This window comes from Desmodus rotundus, chromosome 2 (assembly GCF_022682495.2).
Source record: "Desmodus rotundus isolate HL8 chromosome 2, HLdesRot8A.1, whole genome shotgun sequence".
Taxonomy (NCBI): domain Eukaryota; kingdom Metazoa; phylum Chordata; class Mammalia; order Chiroptera; family Phyllostomidae; genus Desmodus; species Desmodus rotundus.
In genome coordinates this window covers 40,972,771-40,999,109 of record NC_071388.1, presented here as the reverse complement: position 1 = coordinate 40,999,109, position 26,339 = coordinate 40,972,771, and the positions used below count along the sequence as shown (strand labels likewise).

Sequence of the window (26,339 nt, the reverse complement as noted above, 5' to 3'; positions counted from 1 at the left end):
AAAAAAAAAGACCAAAAAATGAACAATAAAATGGCATTAAATACATATCCATCAACAATTGAATCTAAAAAAATAAATAAACCAGCAGAACAGAAACAGAGTCATGGATATAGAGAACATTTTGATGGTGGCCTGATGGGAGGAAAATCAGGGGATGGATGAAAACGTAAAAGGATTAAAAAGTACAAATTGGTTGTTACAGAATAGTCATGGGGATAAAGCACAGCATAGGGAACATAATAATATTCTAATAGCTATGTATGGTGTCACATGGGTGCAAGATTTATTGGGATGACCACTTAGTAAATTACATAATGTCTAATCACTGGGGTGTACACCTGAAACTAATATAATATTATATATCAACTGCAGTTGAAAAATAACAAATGATTTATTTTATTTTTTTTACTTTTATTGTTATTCAATTACAGTTGTCTGCATTTTCTCCCCATCCCTCCACCCCACCCCAGCCAAACCCTCCACCCTCCCCCTTAATTTTGTCCATGTGTCCTTAATAGTAGTTCCTATAAACCCCTCTCCCCACTGTCCCCTCCCCACTCCCCTCTGGCTATTGTTAGATTGTTCTTAACTTCAATGTCTCTGGTTATATTTTGTTTGCTTTTTTCCTCTGTTGATTATGTTCCAGTTAAAGATGAGATCACATGGTATTTGTCCCTCACCGCCTGGCTTATTTCACTTAGCATAATGGTCTCCAGTTCCATCCACGCTGCTGCAAAGGGTATAAGCTCCTTCTTTCTCTCTGCTGCGTAGAATTCCATTGTGTAAATGTACCATAGTTTTTGGATCCACTCATTTGCTGATGGACACTTAGGTTGCTTCCAGTACTTGGCTATTGTAAATTGTGCTGCTATGAACATTGGGGTGCATAGGTTCTTTTGGAAAATAACAAATGATTTAAATAAAGAAAAAAATAGTCACAGGGATATGAAGTACAACATAGGAAATAGAGTAAATAATATTGTAATAACTATGTATTACAATACTATTTAATAGTATTGTATTACTATCGAACACCCCAATGTTCGATACCATACAGATGAGTACTAGATTTTGGGGGGGTGATCACTTCATAAGTTATATAAATAACCACTGGGTTGTACACCTGAAACTAAGATAATATTGTACAACAAACATAATTGAAAAATAAGAATTTACTTAAAAAATTAAAAAATAAAATTAGTTGGTAATAATTGAAAGAGAAATGTACTGCTTCTTAGCAATTACTGAAATAAACAAAGCATTTAAGTTCACCTAACAGTCAAGCAAAATGTATAAATTCAACTCACAAAAGTGGAGATTTAGGCACTGAAAGTTATTGCTGTCATCCATGATAATATTACTATTGTTTCTAGGCTATAGAAATAATATACTCTTTATTTTTTAAATCTCCAAAAAAAAATACAGACAAATAAAGAAGAAAGTAGAAAAATCTCAAATCGAACTTCTGAGGTTGTCATAGTTTGCAGAGGTTAGGGAAACTACTAGAGCGGGGGCAATTTGGATTCAGGCCCAGTATTAAGTATAAACCCCGTGCTCTTTTTAACAAAACCCAGCATACTACATTGCTTTTTCATTAGCACTTTAAACTACATCAACAAATGTACTTTAATTTGAAGAGGGCTGAACATGGAATATTCTGATAAGACTCAGTACTCACATAAACATAGCCAGAAAAGAAAATGTTAAAATTTCGCACAAATAGGAAGGCTGGGCTTCAGTCCAGTTGTTTGCACACTGGAATAAATGTCTGTGTTGTGTAGGGATTAAATAGCCAGTTTTAATCTACTCAGTTTCACTGACATGAGCTTTTACATGTGCTAGATATTCTGTGAGGTACTTTATTTACAACATTTCTTCCAGTAACTCTGCAAGTTGGGTATTACTGGCACCTGCTTTTAAAGATGAGAAGACGAGCTCAGATGGTTAGGAGGCTAGTCCTGACAAATGGTGGCGCTGAGGTCCATACCCAGGTCAGTGCACCCCAAAGCTATCTTCCTACCACTGTGATATCTGAACAATACCTGATGCTCATCTTCATGGAACTTAGAGTCCTAACAGGAGGAGAGATGATTACAGAAATAACTAGCACACAGGATAGAATACTAAAGAAACCATCCAAAGATAAAAACTGTTCTGAGAATTCAAATGCTAGTGAGACATACCTGGTGGGAGTTGGGAGTGGCAGGGGATGGATATCCAGTAAGAGCCTGGATGGGAGGAGACCTAAAGGAAGGATAGAATTTTTATAGATTGGATTGACAAGGATTGAGTGGGACAAAGCTGAATCAAAAAGAGGAAATCTGATGTGTTACCTACATGTAGGGTTTGAGTAGGAAGTAGGGAGAGAGCCAGATAGGAAGGTGACTTTGGCTCTAACATTGAAGGTTTGAGGTTCAAGGGGAGGAGTTTGTACATAATTCACTGGGCGATGAGGCTCACTTGAAAGTTTCTGAGTGAGGGAGACCTTAGGAAGATTAATAAGGCAGTAGTGGAGAGGAAGCAGGCCAATTCACTAAAAGTCAATACCCTTGGCTTTCAGTGACTAAGATCTGTATTATTACCACCATTTTAAGGTTGAAGACACAGAGGCTCACAGAGGCCAAGTGGCTTGCCCAAGGTCAGAATAAACAGATGAGCCAGTGCTTGAATCAAGTCTTTACAACTCCAAAGCCTTCCTCACTCTGTCCACCACACCTAGTTACTTCAGGTGAGTCCCGAGGACTGGCAGTATTCCACCTTCCCCCTTCACCAAGTCACCTGAGAGCTCATTGGAAACGCAGACCTACTGAACCAGAAACCTGCATATTCACAGGATGATATATGCACGTTAAAGTACTAAGACACATTTTCTTCCTTTTAGTGACCAATATAATTACTGGAAAAATCATTTAGCTGAGTAGAAATCCAGCTGTTTGGGGAGTACATCAAGTAATTTCCTCACTGAGCAGGTAAGAATCAACTAAAAAAAATCCTTCTGGATTTTGTTCTCACAGGCAAACAAGTCAAGAATTTAAAAACAAATTGTAGCTGTGGCAGTGTGGATCAGTGGATTGAGTACTGACCTGCAAACCAAAGGGTCACCAGTTCGATTCCCAGTCAGGGCACATGCCTGGGTTATGGGCCAGGGTCCCTGGTTGGGGACATGTGAGAGGCGACCACATGTCAATGTTTCTCTCTCTCTCTTTCTCCCTCCCTACTCCTCTCTCTAAAAATAAATAAATAAAATCCTTAAAAAAATTGTAACTAGCTCTGTGGCCTTAGGCAAGTCACTTAACCTCTCTGAATTTTAGTTTTTTCATCTGTATAATACGTAGCCTGTAAGAATCAAATGAGATAGTATCCATGATAAGAGGTTGTACACCAGAAAAACATTATAAATATATGTGGTGCCATTATTAGGAGACAATGACTCATTGATATAAAATACCTTATTTCACAAAAACAGAAGGAAGGAAGAAAGGAAGGAAGGAAGGAAGGAAGGAAGGAAGGAAGGAAGGAAGGAAGGAAGGAAATGGAGAGAAGGAAGGGAGGGACTGAGTGGGGAGGAGAGGAGGAAAGAAAGAGAGAAACAGAGACGAATGGACAGAGAGACAGACAGAAGGAAAGAACAAACAGAAAGGCAAGGACAACACACAAAAGTTAGCCTAAGGAAAACTAGCTTCACTGAAGCAGGGGCATGAAGAACCAACGGGTGAAAAAAGCCCTGAAGAGTAAAGGAGTCTAGGGAATCTAATTTGTTTCACACAGGTGTTTCTGAAAACACAGAGCCTGCACTGCACAGGGAACTGGAAGGGGAACAAGGTCCTGTGTGGTCTTGGCCCCAAGTAACAAACTTGAGGTCAGTAAAGCCTTTCAAAAAGTCAAATATAATTAAAAGAATAAAAAACAGTTCATCTGAGAAAAAATTAGTATAAATTTTTAATCTTGGAGCAGGGAAGCTTACATAATGAGTTAATAACGGAACATTTGCTACCACTTTATTGCAGTTACCACAGAAAATTAAGATACATTAACTGATTTCAAGCATGAAATTCTTTAGCTAACCTAGACAGTGAGGGAGGTTAGACATGGAACACGTTAGAAAGAGATTATGGACTCCTCATCCCTAATGCTTTTGACATATATTTATTGAGGGCCTACTATTTGCCAGGCGTTGTGCTAAATGCTGGGGCTACAGAGCACATAAAACATAGTTATGTCCTCAATTAGGTAATAAGCCAGTACAATACAAGTTGTTATATGCCCAGTGAAAATTTCCAAAAAAAAATACTTGTGAATAAGAGGGTATAGAGGTTTGGAACCATTATGAAAGACTTCCTGAAAAGGTATACTACACATTTAAAATTTTTTTCCTTTGGTCTTCCAAGGATCAAAGACTTGGATAAATCATCTACCGAGATTCCCTCTCATTTTACAATGCTGTGGTTATTGTTACTATTCTATAAAATATTTGATTAAATTTTAATACACTTGAAACTTAGGAAAAAACTAAAAAGTTAGGCAGCAATAACCCTTACTTATTTTGGCATCACCATCACGTTTACACAGTTTGGCAACTGTGAAAACATGAGTCCACATGATATTCAAAAAGAAAGAAAAAGAAAAGAAAGAAAGAAAGAAAAAACATAAATTAGTGTTAATTCAAACAACCAGTCAATTTATTGAGACATTAGTGTCAGTTGACTGTGTTGATCTGTTGGGCCCATGCTGGCATCAGCACAGGAAGAGAATACAGATGTACAGAAAACTAATCAATCGTGGACCCTTTCCCTCCGAACCCCTATTAACAAAATATTTCTGAGGCAGGGAAGAGGAAGTGATGGGTACAGTGTATACTATGCAGGTAGTTTATATGGATGAAGCAGTTAACAATTTTTTATATGTCATAGAAAAAATCCAGAAGAAAAAAACTGCCTTTGCATATGTTGTAAGGTTTTGGCAAATTCAGTAAAAATCAAGTAGAACATATTGTAAAGGGTGCTTATTTATGAGATCTGCTAATCAATGATCTCATTTCAAGAATTAAAAACTTAATAGTTTGGGGAAAAGAGATTAATGAAAATCAGAAAATAAGTCAAATTTCTCCTATTTTTGTAATTGCTCTAAGGCTCAGCAGAACTCCTTCTGATAAGTTTAGAAGAATTTAATAATATTAGACATATTAAATATATCTAGATGGGGGAAAAACCTTTAAAATTTATTAATAGAATAGAGTATTGGTCAACAATTTAAAAATGCAATTTCACATATCTGATATATAAACTAAAAATTTTTGTGGAGGGGCATCAATAAATAAGCTCTGGTTTTGCCGAACTTCGGAAGGACATGTGCCTATAATTGGCCTTTCTCATTTCTGTCTTGTTAACAAGTATATAAATAAGAGAAGGCTTCAGTAATTGGCTCAGAGTTACTAATGAATTAATTAACTTCAGTCTATTTTACCTAACCTTTAATAATAAGAGTCTTTTTTTTTTTTTTGGTCTTGCAATAGGTCTGACAGACTGAAAAAACAGACATGCAGCAAAGCTCTTGAAAATTAATGAGAAACGAGGAAAGAATCAATGTACATTCTGCTTGCAGAGAACTGACACAAAAAAGACACAATAAACCATGAACAAACACAGTCAGTTTAAAAAATAGGTTAGAAAAAGTGGGCAAATTCAATTATAGAAGTAATTAGAAGATATAGGGCAAGGCTGCCTTTTGGGACTATGCCAGAAAACATGAATTAATATGAGTGAATAGAAAGAGCCCATGTAGTAATTAAGAAGCAATCACCTATGGCAATGCGCACCTGAAAACAGGCTGCAAACTATTAATTCAGTGATCAAAAATATTTTTAGATGATTAATATGGCAAATTTATTTTAAAAGACTAATTTCTGGAAAGATATCAAGACAATAGCATACTATTTGTTCCTCTGGCATTTATATAGCTAATTAAATTTTATAATTTGCAACAACAGTCATTATTATCTGAAAACAGTAAAAAGCAATATTTCACCTCTTTTTTTTATTAAAAAAACAGTGGTTCTAAAATCAATAAGTTAAATCTAGCTCCTGCTGTCCTGCTGTAAGTGCCTACCTAAGCCTTGATTGTCACATTCTTTCGATGTGTATTTTTCTTAAATGTTCGTGTTTCTGTAATATTACGCATTTGAATTAATGTACAACTTCTCAAAGGTTTTATATGCTCCCATACCTGGGCAGGGATTCCACACACTGTTTAATTTCAACACTCAAATAAACGCAGTTTAATGTACTATTTGTGCATCAAGGACTTTCTTACTTGGTCAACAGAGGTCTGTTACTTCCGAACACACCATTCCTCCCCGGGGAATACAAAGGCATAGACCAGTTTTAGTGAAGAGTGCTTTACAACACACAGAAGGCTAATGGCTTCTGAAATAGGTGATTATCAGAGCCCCGTCGAGCAACATGAGGGTCTGGCTGGTAATAAATGACCTTGCAATATGAATTATTCTATTTCCACAGTTTAAGAAAACGTACGCTTCATCTGTTGATCAGAAAAATCTAGAAAATACTCTCTTTTTGGAAATAACAAGGAGCTAGTAAAACTAATCAGTGTGTTTGCAGGGAGTTATTAAGCACCCACTAAGGACTTAAGGCCCAAAAGTAAATCCTGAAATGCTGACCTTGTCACAGATACATGTGTGTGTTTGCGTGTGTGTATGATTCCCTTTAGGAAGTCAATGAACGGAAACACTTTTATGACATGCTTTAGAGATGCGAGTTTTTAATTACCAATTTGCTCACAGATTATTGCTAGTTTCGAGGTTAAGGTACAAATTGCTGATCTACGAAACAAGATTGAACTAGAAACTCATTGGGAGTCACTATTATAGACGGCCTGGAAGTAACAGATGTATAGGTATTTGAAGAAAACAATTAAGAGATTATGACCCGATACCAAATTAAGCAGGATCTGTTTGTTCAGTTCCTTCATTATCAGTATTTTTCTCATTTTCTTAAAACAAATGGGGTGCTTTTGAAAAGAAAACATGGGAGAAGGTGGTGTCTAGCAGAGGTTCCTCATTCTCTGAGCTTGCTTCCCGTGGTTAGTTATCAACAGTTGGGTATGGCAACAGCAAACAAACAGCTCTTGTAGCTCTATGGTGACAGTGACAGAACTCCCCGGGAGGCAGGCAATTGGGAACTAGTGAAGTGAGGACAGCTTAGAGGTGTGGGGGCTGAGCGGGGCTGCCAGCTGAACAGGGCCCACTCACCATGAAACACTAATGTGTCAATGAAGGGGGAAAGCATGAATGAACCACAAAGAAAAGGAAAATGACTCAGCAAGTTGGAGATAGAATTTGGGCTCTTTGCCAAAGCGAGGTGTTCAAGAGCACGTACCCTAACACCCAGGGTGAAAAAGGCTGTCCCCCGGTTTTTGAAAGATAAAGTATTTTGAAGAAAGAGGATGAGTGTTTTTTTTTCCCCCTTCAGAAATAAACTTCCTTCTTTTTCTTCTTTCCTTCTTCCCTTCCAGCCATCCAACCATTATTTTCTGAGTTCTTGATTTTTTGCCTGGATTTGGGTTAGCAATGGAGAAAGCAGAGAGAGAGAGAGAATGGAATATAATGATAAATGAGACAGAACCCCTCTTTCAAAGCTCCTATTCCAGAGGAAGGACAGCTGTGGGCAACTATAATAGAAAATAGGGAAATAGGTGCAAACGAGGAAAAGAGGTAGGTTGTAGTGATTGTGCAGAGCAACGGGCAGTTAGCTGGGGGCTATAGTGGATAAAAAGAGGTTCTTGTAGAGGAGGTGGCAATTATGCCTATCTTGAAGAATAAGAGGCAGAGAAGTAAGAATTTCAGTTGACAGGAACTTTCTCTTACTCTACTATTACCTCTAACTTCCTGCTTTTCAATTCCAGGTTATTTCACAAAGCAAGTCGACCAGACAACCATGATGTCATATGTGAGGCTGGTCTGTGTGTGTGTATGCAGGGGTGGGGGGGAGGGGTGGTGTAAGGAGAAAGATTGGTGGAATGGGTTTTCTCCTCATATCAAACTTCTGTCTCCTCCAGGTTAGTAGTATTTTTTTTTAAAGCACACTCTTCTTTTCCTCTATTTGAATGATATTTGGATGCTGTTTGTTTGGAAAATATGAACTTCCAATAGCTTTTATTTTTATGTTAGATGGCTTTGACATTTTGCCAATGATTAAGTCCTTTATTTAAACTAATGGCTTGATATTCCTGTGGATTATACTATATTTATACATGCATCTAATTATTCCTTTATTAATGTATCCTTTCCTTTTTTTCATTAAATAAATATTTAAATACTTGACAAATATCCTGCTAGTCATAGTTTATTCTTTCCCTATTCCTACTTGGAAATTATGCCATTCCTAATACGAAACATGAACATTATTTAAAATGCATTCACTAAAAGATCAGACATGCATATGGTTATATCTTACTCAGTACTGAACATCAAAACCAACCTTGTTTTTGACTGATATATTGGTCAGTGGGACCATGTATACCGGCCTATTTTGTTCTGAGGATGTTTCCAAAGGAAGACTATAAAGGTAGTCTAAGGTAACCACAACAGGCTACCTAGAAATGGAGAGGATATCAGACTGGCATGGGTCAAATTTTCTTACATGTAAAACCAGCCTTGTTTACTAGATAGACAAAAATCTAAGTTTCCACATCTCTCCAGAGGCTAAGAAAGGGAAAGTAACTATCATGTATGAACATCAATTCACGCAGTGAGTGCATTTTTTAAAGTGCTCTGCTAGGAACCAGGGATATAAAAATGATTAACATGTGAGCCAGGACCCCTTAAGGAACTTACTCCCTCAAGAAGTGGATGAGTCAGGTAAGTAAATCAATCACTGTAGCATCGCTGGGATGAGGTGTGAAAGCGCAGCGCGCTATGAGAGCACAGGGGAAGGCTACCTAAAGCAGACTGGGACAGTGGGGTAAGAGGGTCAGATGCCAGAACTGAGTTTTTAGGAACAAGAATTTAATTAGCTAAAAAAAGAGGGCCAAAGGAAGGTGATACGAAATATCATGGTGTATAAAACGGCGTGATGAATTTGGGAATGTCATTTTGCAAACTTACAAAGTACTGGCTCCATATTAAAAGAAGTGTGGGTGGGATAGTTCAAGCATCCCTTACACAGACCAGGCAGGCTCTCTCTGAGGTTTTCGGTTTCTTGATTCATTCCCTTTCCCCCTAACTCCTTTTCTTTTGCCCAGGGTTTCTGGACAGAGCCACAGGGAAAGTCTAGTCTGTGGATGTATCTGAATTTGAAAGCTGCTGGCCTAGAGCGTACTGATGGGGAATGTGTTCGTGCTGATGACCTAGGCAAGAGCGCAGCGAAACAGTACGATGCACGAGATCACAGTATATTGTGCATGCCTCATGGGCTGTCCACCTCTATGGAAATTTCTTTCTCTGTGCCAATGTTTCCTTTTGTCTGATTCAGAGCCTTGAACAGGCAGCTTGTTGTGAAGACCTCAAGAAAAGGAATCTAGATAATTCTCAGGATTAGCTCTAGTGTGTCACGTGTCAAAGGTGTTTATTTGGAGTGTCCCTTCCTTCTATGAATTCTCTGGCTCACTCCTACTCATCCTTCAGGAATCAGACTAAATGACTTTTTTTTTTTTTTCCTAAGAAGCTCTGTCTAATATTAGGTCATGGTATCTGTAAAATTTCTGATAAGAAATTTGTAGTACTTGGCAATTTTCCTTTGCAGCACTTAATATGACTCCAACTAAATAATGAATTATATAATTAATGCTTTCACATCAGGCTTTTAAAGGAGAATGTTCACTTTATGAGGGCAGGAACTGGGGTTTATACTATTATCTTTATAACGCCTAGCAGCATTCCTGGTTCATAGCAGGTGCTCAATAAATATATTTTAAATGATTCATTTAGTCTTTATCTCAATTTCAGTGTAACCCAAATGTAACAAACTGAAATGTAGCAGAGCCACCGAGTAAAATCAGATCTGCAGATCCTTGAACTACATGGAACTCCCAGAAGTGTCTCAGAACTGACACTGGCTACCAGAAGCATTCAAATGATGGGACTAGGTTATCCCCTCTTATTGCTTTACCTGGCTTCTCCCCATGGCATTGTGGCTCACGGCTCCAGAGTCTTCCCATTCAGCTCTGTCAGAGCATCTTTCCTATCGTAATGTGTTTTCCTAAGGCTAAAGTTCCCTTTATTACCGAGTGCCAAACAAGCTGGGCGCTGTGAGGGCGCTCAGGTAGGAAACACAAGAAGGCGTGGACCTGACCTCAGGAGAGCAGCAGGCTGCCACTGAGCGGCACGATCGGAGCAGCCTTCATTGGGCTCCAGAGAACCACTGTCTGTGATTACAGCACAGGAGCATGTAATCCCTGTTAAAATGCATATCGCCCTGGAAATCAACTCTTTTTCGCTGTTATCAACCACTTTTATCTTTATATGAATGAAGGATCTGAGAATAGGATTTAGCTCAGAGGGTAGAGGGGCAGGACAGGCCGTTGGGAAGTGTGAGAGGAAGGGGGACAAGAATTGCCAGTAAGCTGGGGAAGGGATAAAAATGAAACAGCTAGAGCAACAGTGCCTAAGACACAATCGACACAAAGCAAAGCCTGATGAGTGAATAAAAGCTCAACTGCTTTCTTCAAATTGGTTGTGGGCCGGTCCTCCCTTGGGCAGTGTCTTTAGGGAGCTAGTAATTTCTGGTTAAGGAAAAGTTTACAAAATAGGAAACAGATGGCTTCAGCTGTTTGGGGTTGATGCCAAATCCCAATTTCACTATCACACTTTAGGACTTCATAGGGAGAACATACAAAATGGATCTTTTCTTTTTGTTTTCTGCCACCATGAATTCAAGAGCTATTTCCCTTTTCAGAAATGTAAGAAGGACTCATACTCCATTTTCAAAGATTCCATGTAAGCTTGAGCTTAGATGCCTATGCTGGGTTCTCTTAAATATTCCCCACATTTTTTTCTTAAATCAAAGAAACTCCAATAGACTTAAATTGGTCATGAGAACTAGCAATGATGTTTCAAAAGAGGACAAATACCATACTGGTGTCTGAATACTAAGATTCTTTTCTATGTCCGTCAGTAGAATGCTTGCTTATACATACTAGCAAAGAACACAAAAATTAGCATACTAATTTGATTCTCTACTTAAAGAATGGAAGATTCTTTTGACACAGGCAGCTGTCCATGAATAGCTGGGTGACCCTTGGTCAGTTTTCCATCTGCCTTAGCATAAGAAGTCCAGTCTTAGACGCACATTAGTTGTGTGACCTTGAGCAGCCTTCCTATGTTGCTGTCTCTCAGTGTCTTCATCTGTAAAATGGAGGCACATATACCTGCCTCATGGGGTTGCAGCAAGGGTTAAGTTAGTACCCTGCCCCCAAGAAATATTCTGTATTATTTTTAAAACTCTGGTCTGAATCTGTCTTTTTCTGAAGAAATTTGTAGTAGGCACAGGACTCTACTACCTGCCTCTAAGGAGAAAAAAGTAGAGAAAGGTTTTACTGAATCAATTTTTAAAATACACTTTAAAAAAGATTTTATTTACTTTTAGAGAGAGGACAAAGTAGGTAGAAAGAGGGGGAGAGAAACATCAGTTGCGTCTCTCACAACCGCGTTGGGGACCTGGCCCACAACCCAGGACCAGGAATTGAACTGGTGACCTTTTGGTTCGCAGGCCAGCGCTCAATCCACTGAGCCACACAAGCCAGGGCAATTGAATCAGTTTTGAGAGAATGCTGCCACCATGGAGAAGTTACCACTTCCTTTTTGTCCTTGGCTCCCAGGGACATAGGCTCCAAGGATAGATGCATACATAGAAGCAGAGAGAGACTTGTGTCTGGCAATCTTAGGTTCATCCCCAGTGTCACTGGCAGCTCTCAGAATATCAGGTTGACAAATGTAAATAACACCGATTATAATTATATGACCACAATTTCTTAATACCTCGCTATGCTGATCTCCCTCTCCTACGCTTTTCCTTCCTTGAGACCAGTGGTTCTTAACCTTGCTTATAAATGGAGTCACCCACAGAGCTTTAAGAAATACTGGTGCCTGGGTCCCCTTCTCAGAGATTCCGATTTCATTTGTCTGGGCGTATGGTCTCAGTATCGGCCTTTTCAAAAGCTCTCCAGAGAATCAAAATTGCATTTGTAACACTGAAGATCTTAAAAATAATTTTGTTTTCAATGTAAAGTATATGTTAACATATGCCAATAATACAATTAAGACAGAAATTTAATCATGGTGCATAAAATTAACTTCATACTATTCATTGTCAGGTGTCTGAAGCCTATTTAAATCTTAGTTTAATGTAACACACTCTGCCCTGTCCTGTCCATAAATTTGAGTCTGTTGAGTTGACCTGGAGCAAGGGGCACCAGGCTGAAGGGAGCAGAGCAGTACGATGTGGTCCTATCATTCGCTGAGAGTCCCAAGAGCCAGTGTTGGTTCAGAGTGTCCTCTCAGATCTCAGGTCAGCTCCAGGGATCTAAGGATCTCTTATCATTTATTTGTGCTCCCGGTCTGGCCGCCAACTTTGCTAAATGGGTAGTTTTGAACCCCAATGTCATGAGACTGTAGTGTGTCATGATCAGCTGTGATTACAAGCAATGCGAAATAATAATAAAGCAAACTCAGGGTTATCCCTGTAATAGCATTGTTTTCACTCCACTCGCACTTGGAGGCGCTGTCTTGAACGGGAGAACACGGTGGAGTGAGTTACAGTTACGATGAGGAACTGTCATTCGATATGTGTCCCTGTGGAACAGAGGTTGGGGTTTTGCAAAAACCATCCTCCCAAGCCAAACAAGCTGCTCGCTGGACCTCAAGTGTGCAGCGTGCATACTAATGGGGTGGAGGGGGAGCTGGATGAGGGGGCACTCTGGGATTTGGGGGAGAAAAAGGAGCTTGTTTTCTTCTATTGGAGAAGGAAGCTTGTTTATAAGATCACACCTTAAGCCATCTGTGAACTGAAATGGAAAAAAAAGGAGTCCTAAGTAATTCACCCAATCTTTGCCCATCACACACAAAAAATAAGTTTATAAAAATGTCAAGAATAATGCAATATTTTTTAAAAAAATAAGAACAAAAGTATTACATATCTGGGGGGTTCTCTTGATATTTGGAGTAACTAGTAATTTTAATGTCTTCTGCTAAAGATGAAGGAATGGGGTACTTGATTTCGCTTTATCAACTGTTAACTAAACTTGCTAGTTGCATAGAAAGAGAAATTCCAGTTATGTAATTTAGATGGCCACTTCAATTTTTTTTTTTCATTTTCAAGGTCCTGAGCAGAAGGGAAAATGAGGCTTGAAGATAAGGCCTGGAGAAGGGAGAAGGCCTGGGAGATGGTAACGCTCAGCAAACGTTGTCGGTCGTTGCCATGGTGGTCATGATATTGTTAACAAGTCTCTCCTGAGAAATTTTTTCAAAGTAGTGAAGTTCAGAAGGGAACAGACTACTCTGGTTTTTATGAGTATTGTACTTACAGTCATTTTTTTTATAGTAAGGAAATTTGAATGCAAAATAAAGAGGGATTTATGAAGAACTTAATATACTCAAATTAAAATCACCTGGACCTTGTTTTTAATTTTCCTTGTTTATAACAAATTACATAAGTGTTCTATGCTTTAGTGCCTTGGGTTTTTGTTTAAACATTTCAGCTTATTAGTAAGTAATATACACGGTGTCCTTTGAGTTGAATGGACAGTGTCAAATAAATTTAGGACCTTATTTTGTTATTTTACAGTGCAGTGGATCAAATCAGGCAAATGCACTTACAATATATTTTGAGGATTAGATTCCTCATGGTCATATGACAAGGGAAGGGAAGGACCATTTTCAGACTTCAACTCACAGCATGCTGGCCCTGTTACTATTTTTATTCCTAACTCTGTTAGTAACAGGGAGTTTCAGAAAACTCATGTATGATAGCTCAAGAATGAATCGCTTACCAAAAGAAAATCAGGAATCTTTTAGGGGTACTTCCCTAACATTTCAAAGCAACTACCCTGACATCCCACGGTACACTGCACTGGGCTGCTTCCTGAGACAGCCCTCTGCAAGGGCTAGTCTGACACACAGCATTTGTTGCACTATTCATGTCAAACACCCTATTTGCCTTTCCCTCTATCTCTAGATTTTATTTTACACTACTGTTTATTTCACACTGCTTTTTATTTTACACTGACCCTAGCCTATTCGTGGCAGTGTATAAAATCTCAGTTTTTCATTCTGCAATTAATTTCTGCCTCTGTGGTCTTAGATCCATCCCTTTTTACTGAGCTTTTATGTCACTAGAGACAGCCTTGCATTTTAATAAAGTTTCCATTCCTGTAGGGCCCTCTCCCCTGAAATAGCTCCAGCTCCCCAGGGTTGCTGAAGAGTTGAGCAGAGAGCAGAGAAGCTTTTGTGGACAGTGATGCTGATGGCAGATAACTCCAGCTGTCATTACAAGATCATCCAGATAAGGGGGGACAATCAAGTAGGGCTTATGGTCCACTTGAGTTTTTCTGATTGTAAAACCAGCCATTTTTCAATTTAAATAATTTAAGGATTCCAGCTTCTCTATACTCTAAGGCTCATTTAGCCTCTTATTAGCTAACTGTTTCTCTAGTTCAAGAGGTGGAAGGGAAGAGTGCGGATTTTTTGTTATTGCTAATTCACAGCAGTGGGTAGGGGTGTGTAAATAAAAAAATAAGCCAAACAAATTTGATGAGAAGAGAGAATAGAAATCCATATGAGTGATCATAATTGATTTTAAAGGTTAATTAAAAGGAATAAAAAAGGACACGCACTGCATGGCCTCGCATATTATCAATAGGCAAATGACAGAGAGGAGAATGAATTAGAAAATTGATTCCCAGCTAACTAGAAGAAGGAAACAAACTAACACAGCTCTTAGTTTTAACTGGAAAATCCCAAATTCTTTTCTAAGTCCTTTCCTCATCGTATTCGAACAATGATCTCATCTTACATTATCACAACACAGGAAATGCTGGGAGGGGCAGGAGGGAAACAGCTAACATCCCAGAGGACTGTTAGGGATGTTAACAGTCCCCACTTTCAGGCTCACTTGTGACCCATTAAGGAAAGCAAAGGCAGTTAAAGCAGAGCTGGCCTAAGCTCTTCCTTCTGTTGCTCTTAGTTGTAAGCCTTTTTCTTCTTTAAAATCATACAACCTTTCCTTCTTTTCAAATTTCTGTTACCAAAAGGTCAGAACCTACAATATTAATTTTCAAGTTGTATATATAGGAGTTACCCCTCAAGTCACTCAGTTCCATTACTTAAATGAGAAGTGAGAGAATTGTCCAATAAGAAAACAAGGCTCTTCTTGAAACATTTTCTAATATGTTTAAGTAGGTATTCTAGGGCTGGGACTGCTCTGGAGAACCATGAACTGTCTATGCCCATGGGCCTGTTTTTTCCTTTGCTTGGGAGACACCTGATCACATGAAGCCACAGATTCCCCAGCACTAAGGTCAGAACCTGGGAAAGGACGCTGGATAGCTAGAGATATTTCCTGACAGAGGTAGGACCCATGGTTGCCACCAAGAGTTGAATCTGATAGAGAGACACACTTTGAATATTAGAAAGACAATGATGACATGCTGACTGTTGACCAAACAAGGTCTTCAGCTGACACTTGAAAGGAATCTTCTTACACAGAAGGTAAGTAACATCAATAGCTAAGGAGTTACAATAGGAAGGGAGACCAGGAAACATTGTTTTTTTACCTCCCTCTTTTCCTCCCTCCTTCCTCTTTCCTTCTTCCTTCTTCCCTCCCTTGCTTTCTTTTCTTTTCTTCCCTTTCCATCCTATCTTCCTCTTTTGAAGCAACAGAAGTCCATTTATGGATTAGCAGAGAATTTTAACATAGATCTGATTGCTGGTGCATAAGTACATCTCAGGAAAATATGGGCTATCTCTACTCAAAGGGCAGATTGTAGACTTCTGGACTGGTGTTCTGCTTTTTCCCCCCTCTCTTCTTTCATTTTAGAATTGGGAAAACAAAACAAAACAAACATTGCCTGATAAGCGATGAGTGCCAGAAACAGCTAACATTGCTTGTGCTCCTTCTATTTATTTTTTCTTTTTTAAAGACTAGGATTGTAAGCTGTATAAGGTCAGAGGCCCTTACTGATTTATTCATTACCATATTCCCAGCATTTAGCACTGTGCCTAAATATTTGTTGAGTGATTGAATTAATGGGATGTCCATTAATGTCCTATCCACAAGATGAGGATAAAGGATTGGTAAATGCAGAGAGAGCTAGCTAACGTGAAAATATGAACATTATCTTACAGGTTTTTTTTTTTTAACTGCAAAAGTTCTGTTAGAGGAGAATTTTCTAAAATGTGTTCAACAAGACATTAGCCCTAAAGAATGAAAACAAATTAAAGAAAACATAGGGAGAGTATGAAAAAATAGTTTGGGATACTCAACAGTAAACAAAGTTCAAAGAGATCTTTACAATTATGATTTCTCATAGTTTTTCAATTGCAAATTTTCAGTGTGAATTTCCTAGAGAGGGACATAGCATGCTACATTTCCCAAAGTTACTTGACCATTTTACTATTTAACGTGGTATAGCCATGGGAATAGTATTCTATAGAACATGTTTTCAGAAAAGTAGCATCTTAATTCAGTTTCATTCTCTTTAATTGTCTCTCTTTTAGGTTTAAGTTTAAATGATTTTTTTCAACTGTGAAAAACACCGCCAAGGACAACTGTATGAATGGACTTAACAGTACTGAACTTTATACTTAAAATAGTTAAGATGGTAAATTTGGTATGCATTTTTTTTACCACAATCAAATTTTTAAAAGTTACTCGTGAACTACCACTTGACTAAGTAATAGATGTGTCAATATGTTACTTTAGGGCTGTGATGTGTCCCCAAACTTAATGGTATTACCAAATTAAAGGCTTGATTTTGGTTAACAACATGTTACTCAGTTACATTTACCAACTAGATGCTGTACCTCAGTAAGTATAACAATTTTCAACATAGGCTATGGATCTATTTGTGTGTGCTGTAAATACCATAGCTTAGGATGATTACACAGAAAGATCCATGACTACGTAGGGAAAATTTATAATAGCTTAGCTGAGTGAGTTTGGGATTAGGAGGCAAGACCAGACTACAAGATTAGACATTGTCACTGACTCAGTGGCCACCTTATGTAAACCCTGCTTTCCTTGTTTATAAGATAGCGATTATCAGTTACTAATTTTTTTTTTTTACTTTTTCCCTTCAGCATGGACTTTTCATCTTATGTGGAACTCTAATAGACAAAGCAGATAAAAGCAGAGATGCTCTGATCTCAAGGAGGTAAGAGGCCACTTAGCCTCCCCTCCTCCACAGCCCTGAGTATCCTCAAAGAACCTAAGAGCTCAAGGGAACACAATTTCAAGCTCACAAGGCTAGATAATCTTTAGGATGCATTCCAAGCCTTACTCCTGCTGCTAGAAGTAAGACTGAGGTAGAAAAGAGTGGTTGTGTCCATATTAGAGCCCGTGAACCCCTGTAATTTTACACAGACCCACATGGCACTCAGCTATTAAGGAGCATAGGACACTGCCATACCATGTGTCTCAAGCACCTTTTGAATTTCAACATAGATTTTAGATTAAAAACTAAATTAAGAAAAATACCAGAATGTACTCTTCTCTTTGTTACTTTATGGATACATTTCAAGATATAGATTTGGCGGTGAATTAAAATTGAATGTAAATTTGGTGACTGAAAAGTTGCCATATGATTTTCTAAGACCCTCTTAGTTTTTAACGGGCAAGGTTCTGTTAAAAAAAAGTGATAATTATATAAATATGTGTATTCCCTTCAAAGCACTACACTATATTATGGTTAAAAAACAACAGAGAAATGAATGCAAAGCTATTAAAAAAGAAACACTGCTTCTTGAACAGCCTTTAAAATGATGACATATTGACTGGGAAAATGCATTACTCATGACAAGGTTACAAAAGCAATATTAACCTTCTTGAAATTCAATAACAAAGTCAGACATGTAAAAATCAGTAGCAGACGTGGTAACAATACTACTTTGGTTGAGATGGTACATAGGATAAAAGGCACTAAATAGGTACACAGGTACTGGCAGCTACATTGAGATACGGGTAAATAAAGAGCCTTTAGAAGATTCAAAACATACATGTATCACAACTGAAACCATGATGTACAGTGTTCTAAAGACAGCATTCTCGAAGGTGAAAAAATCTTGTGCTTTCTTTTGCTTCCCTTATTTTGGGTGTTGTTGCTTTTGTACTTTTTTTTGTACAGGATGTCAGAATTAAATTTGCCCTTAAGTATATATGAATATCTGTCTTTTGGGGGCAGGCATTTGTTACAGTGATAAGCTATCAGCTGCTTTCATGCACCTAATGTGTGACTAATGAGTGACTGCAATCTATAACCAAAGAGAATGTTTCCTTTTGCAAAAAAAAAAATATATGTATATATATAATTTATCCAAAAATAGCATAGATAATAAGTCAGGAACTCCAAAGTAGTAGTTAAAAATGCATGATGAAATAGCCGATAAAATTGTACTTACCATCAATGCATTTCATTTACAAAATATTGTTTCTGAAATGAACTCTGTTGCTATAGTTTATTATATAATTCATTACTTGCCTAGACATGTAATGCTGATGTTTAAGAGATTCACATTTTAAATTATTTCATTGTTTTTATAACCTTAAAATATTTCATTAAAATCTCTCATGGAGTTTTTACTTATTTTAGAGAATATTTAACTTGGGACATTAAAAAAAATAAAGGTCAAAAGTCATAAAGGATAATAACTGATGGTTTTGATAATGCTAATTATATATTACTGAGAAAAAAGGTAGAAAAGGAAATATGAATACCAAAGGAAGATAAACATCCCAATACTGGATTTAAAAAATAATGAAAAAACTCTTAAAACGTCTTTGTACTTCACTGTCATAATTCAGAGACATAATGAAGCCTGAATTAAAAATGTCAGTTTCTGTGAGTGTTGATAACTTGGTTCTTTGTTGGGCAAGTCAAAATGTGTCTGTTTGATAGGCAAAAATGACAGACTAAAAATGGGAGAAGTTAGATCTAAAAAAAGAAACACACACACACACACACACACACACACGATTTTAAAAAAGGTCCATAATGTACTTGAAGGAGAAAACCTGTAGGGTAGGAGGTAATATCTTTAGGAAGTCACCGAGCAGCACTAAAAGGCAATGTCCATGGCCAATCAAAACCATTTCTGTGACTGCTGGGGCTCTTGCATCTCCGTCTTTACACTAGACTGGAAACCCTTTGTACTAATTACCAGACTGTACCAGATTTTCTGGTTCAGTTCAATCCTATAATTGATTGACAGTGCTGGGCAAGGAAGGGGAAAAATTCAGGCTCACCACTGCAAGCAGAGGGTCAGAAATGGTCTCACAGAGAGCTGGTCACAGCCTGCACTAAAAGCAGGGTTAAGCAAGCATCATCAGCACTTTCTTCTAACTCCCAGGTTAGAAAGGAAGTGAGGGAGGAAAAACAACAGTCTGCACTGCCCTCACCTTACAGACCAACTCTTAGCATGCAACCACTTTACATAAAATGAATGGAGAATAGCTTCAAGTGTAAATGGTAATTAGAGATGTCACTGATTTTTAGTTTGCTCTTAGGAAACAGATATAGGTTTGTCTCCAAAATTCAAATAGTGCCTTCTTGCTAAAGATAAACAGTCTTTTGTTTTATTTATAGAAACTAGGAAAAACAATGCTGCTATTTTATTCTCAGGGCTAAGAAAAGCATTAAAGTGCAAGGCATATTTAGAAAGCTTATAAGTTACATAATTAAAGTTAAGCATTTGAAAACTCAGCACCATAATTCTTACATCATTTGCTTATTTGTAATTCGCAGATTTGGATTTACTGTGCCTTTCTAGTAATAAAATGGTTGTCCATGAATCCATACCTTTTACAATAAAAGTTTAAAAAATAATTTACATGAACTTAGAGTTTATGCATTAAAGAAATAGATCACGTTGAGCACTGGATTAAAGACGTAGATGGCTGACCATCATTTGTTATTTACTTAGAACTGTTCTCCACCCACTTTATTTCTAACCAAAAGAGCAGCTCTAGCTACACCAAACATTAAAAACACAGGTGCCTGAAGCAGGGTCAAAAGAAGAACTCAGGCCATTCGCTAGGCAAGTGAGAATTATGTACTATCATGTTGAGGTCAATTGACTTGAAATTTAATCACAGGTTAAGCCCCCTTTCTTTCCAGGCTAAAGAGTAAGCAACACCTGTGCCAGCAGCAGCTCACATTGCAGTTGACATAGCAGCCAGTTCAATTTTTAGTTACAAGTCAATTACTTACTGGAATAGAAAGGGAACGTTTCATTCATTCCATGGATGGCCACTTTTCCGGAGAAACCTGTCAGGTTTTCTTTCTCCAAAAGAAGAAGAGAGAAGAAACAGTAAAAGTTAAAAATAAGTGATAGGCTGCAAAGTTCTAGAGCTAGGCCAGCACACTACAGCAGAGAAGTTGTACAAATAGCTTACCTTCCAAATACTGAACAGAGCTGTCTTGTATATGAGGCCTATCCCAGCTGATAAGTCCTGGGACTTTCCTCGTCAGAGAATCAAAACAGGTGAAATGATAATAGGTTAGGTGATCTACACCTGAGAAGAGGGCCTGCTGACTGGATGAAAGGAGAGAGCAAATGAGTAAACTGTCTTCCCCCAGCCACCGTCAGCCCCTGTGCAAGGGGAGTTCCAAATGCACTGGCTATAGACTTTTGTCCAAAGCTGTGGTTCTTTTTTTCTCTTTTTTTTTTCTTTCTTTCTTTCTTTCTTTTTTTCTTAGTGAAGCTAGATTAGTTCATACAAAACTCAACAATACAGCACTGAAACCCATTGTTGATATTCAACATTTTTCACATAGCGGAACAGAATAGACAATACGGTATCTAGGAAACCATGGGCTGGATTACAAACTGATGATATCTCATCCTTCTGGGGGCCTGTAATCCTTTTTATTACCTACCACAGTAAAAAAAAAAAAAAAAATCGCTCTGTGTGGGGGAAACTCTCTTAGAATAAATCAATAACATTGCTATTCTTAGGAAAAGAGGATAAATTAAAATGAAACATTGCTTATAACACTAAATCCCAAAGTGCCATTTGCCTTTTATGCCAGTTAATGATTTTCAAACATATCTTAATCTTTATGTGAGTTTCCATAGGTTTAAAAAATTAAATTATCTGTAGATGTTTGCTTAATAGTATCCACAATTAATTTGGACTTTCACCTTCTTATGATAAATACTTGGGAAGTTATTTGTTTCAAAGTGCCCAATATTGAGACTAATGCCTAAGTACAAAGTAACTTTCATAAATTTGTTTCCAAACACATGTCCTCTTGGGTTAATAGTAAGCTATGTATATTTCCTCCATTAAGAACTCACTGAAATTCAAGGTCTCTTGGAGTTTACTTATCTGATATATAGTTTAATAAAATTTATTTTGCTTTTTTAAGTGAATCCTATGTCTTTTTAATTTTTGAGTTTTTAAAATGCACTTTCTTGTTATTTAGAACTGCAAAGCCATTCTTTATAAGGAAGTTATGCCTATTAACCTTTCTGAAAATCTGGTCCAATCCCTTCTTAAAACACAATCCAGTTCCCATACTTTTCATAAGCCTACAAATGGTCTAGGTAGCCACAAAAGTGATTGTTCCTACCAGTTTCTTTTCATCACTTCTGCAATTGACCAATTGACAACTGATTGATGGTTATCTTTTCACTTCAACAATGAAAGAAATTACCATCACTATAGCTATGTACAGTAAATGCCTCCAGAGTAAATTACATGATTCTAAAATTCTCCTTAGCTCACTTAGTAAAACATCAACACAAAAAAGTTTCTTTTTGCGCCTCCTTTCCTGTACCACAGATTTGGCCTTTTCTGTCAGCTGCAGAAAAAGAACTTGACAGCTTCTTTAAAAAGAGGAATATAAAAGAACTTGAATAAAGGATGGCACTGGGCCTGTCTCAAGAAAGTGGCCATTCTCTGCACTTGGAAAAAAATTAGGCATGTGAGCACAGATAAGCCCTACAAAAATACTCTTGAGACTATTCCCAGTGACCTTGAGTTTCTCTTTCCTTCCTTATCTGTTCCTGAACATTACAGTGACAACACAGGTTCTGAACATGGATTTGCCAACTTATTCTGAGTAGGTGTTGTTTCTCACTGAAAAAAAATCCTTAAAATTTTCAACTCCCTTATTGCACGGACTCCCTTACTCTTTCTAAAAGTGTTCAAGCAAGGGCTATTATGCAAGGGTCACATTCATCCATTATGATATGTTCATGGACAAGGGCTTGAAATTCTACCCCCAAATCTAAAGTTACTGTAAACGTGTATTTTATCTCACATGAAAGCCCTGATTCTTAACAAGGAAGGGTATTCAAACATTTTTTTTCCATTTCTGTGCAATTAAAGTCATTTTTATTTTCTGGTGGAGTAAGTTCATTGCAATGAATGATTGGACTGATTTATTCCCACCTCCTCAAACTCCTTTTAAGATCACATTTTTAAAGTGAAAAACCACATCCTAGTAGATAGGAAACATTATTTCTACTTCCCTTGATCTCTTAGATCCATAAAATTCATTCTACTGAATATCACAAGATAAACTGAACCATAGTTTTACTGTCTAGAATGACTTGGTACTGTTTGAAACTTTTCCCACTCTATCAATATTAGGAAGTTATACGGCAATAAAAAGAAGTGGATTCCATTCTTATTCACTACCAACTCCATCAAGGATTTGGGCTAGTTTTCTGATAATTCTGGTCCCAGTTATTTGAGCAGATAAGATTTTATAAAATGCCAACTTTATGTTCTCTTTTTATGAGGAATTTATAGTTTAATTTTAATGTAGGATAACATATTTTTATAAGCATCTTGCTAAGTAGAAATAGATTGCCTAAAAAACTCTGTCATGGGGAGAACCAAGATGGTGGCGTAGGTAGACACACTTCGCCTCCTCGCACAACTAGAACTGACAGAACATCGAACGGCAAGGAAGTCCGACACCAAGGAAATAAAAAATAAACATTCATCCAGACCAGTAGGAGGGGCGGAGACGGGCACCGGGGTGGAGAGGACTCGCGTGGCCATGGCGGGACCCAGACTGGCGGAGTGTGGGACGAACGGTGCAGGCAGTCCAAGCACTGGCAGACCCTGTGGCCCCACATTCACGCAGATAAACCGAGAGGGCCGGACTCAGAGTGGCAGAGAACAGGGCAGGCAGAGCTGCAGATAGTACCCCGTGGCCCCACACTTGCGCACAGATAAGCTGGGATGATCGGCCGGGAGAGAAGCAGACCACGCAACCCAGGGCTCCAGCTCTGGGAAATAAAGCCTCAAACCTCTGATTGAAAGCGCCCATGGGGGTTGGGGCGGCAGCACGAGAGACTCCCAGCCGCACGGGAAAGGTCGTTGGAGAGACCCACAGGGGTCTAGAGTGTGCACAGGCCCACCCACTCGGGAACCAGCACCAGAGGGGCCCAATTTGATTGTGGGTAGTGGAGGGAGTGACGAAATCTGGTGGAGAGTGGAGCGGGTGCCATAGCTCCCTCTCAGCCCCTCCCCCACATACTGAGTCACAGCGCAGCAACCAGCGTTACCCCGCCCCAGTGAACACCTAAGGCTCCTCCCCTTTAAGTAACAGACACACCAAGACAAAAAAAAAATGGCCCAAATGACAGAACAGATCAAAGCTCCAGAAAAAATACAACTAAGTGAGGAAGAGATAGCCAACCTATCGGATGCATAGTTCAAAACACTGGTTATTAAGACGCTCCCAGAGTTGGTTGAATTTGTTCGAAAACTAGATGAAAAAATGAAGCCTATGCTAAGAGAAACAAAGGAAAATGTACAGGGAACCAATAGTGATGCGAAGGAAACTGGGACTCAAACCAATGGTGGGACCAGAAGGAAGAAAGAAACATCCAACCAGAAAAGAATGAAGAAACAAGAATTTGGAAAAATGAGGAGAGGCTTAGGAACCTCCAGGACATCTTGAAACATTCCAACATCCGAATTATAGGGGTGCCAGAAGGAGAAGAGGAAGAACAAAAAATTGAAAACTTATTTAAACGAATAATGAAGGAGAACTTCCCTAATCTGGCAAAGGAAATAGACTTCCAGGAAGTCCAGGAAGCTCAGAGAGTCCCAAAGAAACTGGACCCAAGGAGGAACACGACAAGGCACATCATCATTACATTACCCAAGATTAAAGAAAAGGAGAGAATCTTAGAAGCAGCAAGAGAAAAGGACACAGTTACCTACAAAGGAGTTCCCATAAGATTGTCAGCTGATTTCTCCGAAGAGACCTTACAGGCAAGAAGGGACTGGCAAGAAGTATTCCAAGTCATGAAAGGCAAGGATCTACATCCAAGAATACTGTATCCAGCAAAGCTATCATTTAGAAGGGAAGGGAAGATAAAGTGCTTCTCAGATAAGGTCAAGTTAAAGAAGTTCATCATCACCAAGCCCTTATTATATGAAATGTTAAAGGGACTTACCTAAGAAAAAGAATATAAAAAATAGGAACAGTAAAAATGACAGCAAACTCACAGTTATTAACGACCACACCTAAAACAAAAATAAGAGCAAACTAGGCAAACAACTAGAACAGGAACAGAACCATAGAGATGGAGATCACATGGAGGGTTGTCAATAGGGGAGTGGGAGGGGGAGAGGGGGGGAAGGTACAGAGAAAAAGTAGCACAGATGATAGGTGGAAAATAGACAGGGGGAGGGTAAGAATAGTGTAGGAAATGTAGAAGCCAAAGAACTTATAAGTATGACCCATGGACATGAACTATAGGGGGGGAATGTGGGAGGGAGGGGGTGGGCAGGGTGGAGTGGAGTGAGTGGGGGGGAAATGGGACAACTGTAATAGCATAATCAATACATATATTAAAAAAATCCTGTATTGTTTAAAAAAAAAAGTACTTACATAATGTGCTAGGCCAATAATTTACCCATTGCCTCATACTCTTTTCCTCAAAGTAAAGAATGATCTCCAAAAAAAAAACAAAAAACCAAAACTCTGTCATATAAAAATAGGCATACTTCAAACTTCCGATCAAGATGGCAGCATAGGTAAACACAGCTTGCCTCCTTGCACAGCCATATCAAAATTACAATTAAAATATAGAACAACCATCACTAAGAACCATCAGAAATCGAGTTGAAAGGAAGTCCGATAACTATGAAATTAAAGAAGCCACATCCATCCAGACTAGTAGTAGGGGTGGAGACGTGGAAGAGGCTGGTCACACATCAACATGTGGTGGATAAAAATTTGAGAGGGATATCTCAGGAGCAAGGAGTCCCAGCCCCACACCAGAATCCCTGGCCCAGAGGAGCAGTGCGAGAAAAATGAGTCCCTACAACTTCTGGCTGAGAAAATCAGCAGGGATTGAGTTGGTGGAAGAAATTTCTGGAGCCCCAAGAAGTTCCTCTTAAAGAATCCACACATAGACTCACCTACTCAGACTCACTCCCAGCACCAGGTTAACAGCTTGAAAGGCACCAGTGGAAGGAGAAACTAAAGTGTCTGGCATCAGGTGAGCAGAGTCCATTTACCCTTTTCTACCCCCACCCCCCCAAGAGCCAGCAAGCTGGTTCCATATATGAGACTCCACCAACTTGGCTAACACTGTTTGACTCACCTTGGAGATCCCCAGAGACTCCGCCCCAACCAACTTACTAGTCCCACACCAGCTGCTTTTTCATATGAATGGCTGGTCTTGGCTCATACTGCACAACTTCCTAAATCCTATCAAACAAACTTGAGCTGGCCTCGGTGAGCCCCAGGACCAGCATTAGCAGCAGGCAGCCTATATTCACAGCTTGGTTTCACCTTGGAATCTCCAAGCCCAACACAAGTAGCAGCCATTTCAGATTGCTTTGTAGCTCAGGCAGGGTGGCTCTTGGCAAAACACAGGTAGGGGCTGACCTTGGCCCGCATCATCCAAGAAACCCCAGAGCCTGCGCACCGAGTGGACAGCTACAGACCACATTGGAGCATCATCACCCTGACTCTGCTCAGCTGATATTCATAGTAAGTGGTCACAGCCAGTTCTTGCAGCTGACTGGCCTGGGTAAATCCCTTTCATTGACCTGCCAACAGCAATCAAGGCTCAACTATAAGAGGAAGGTGTACTCAGCCCATATGAAGGGTGCACCTTGAGTATCCAGCTTGAG

The 26,339-nt window shown here is 38.8% G+C and overlaps 1 protein-coding gene across 2 annotated transcripts in view; it reads right to left on the bottom strand.

Moving 5' to 3' along the window:
* Positions 1-26,339, bottom strand: part of LOC128780200 (uncharacterized) — a 486,095-nt gene that overhangs the window by 90,833 nt on the left and 368,923 nt on the right. Inside the window, exons 5-7 of one of the 2 annotated variants that reach the window (XM_053918121.1) lie at positions 20,619-20,758; positions 20,434-20,502; positions 2,184-2,244 (exon numbers count right to left, since the gene is read on the bottom strand). In XM_053918121.1, coding sequence (XP_053774096.1) covers positions 2,184-2,244; positions 20,434-20,502; positions 20,619-20,758 — 270 coding nt within the window. Of the gene's footprint in view, positions 1-2,183; positions 2,245-20,433; positions 20,507-20,618; positions 20,852-26,339 lie in introns of those variants that run through there. The other variant, XR_011650856.1, reaches the window with a different exon arrangement.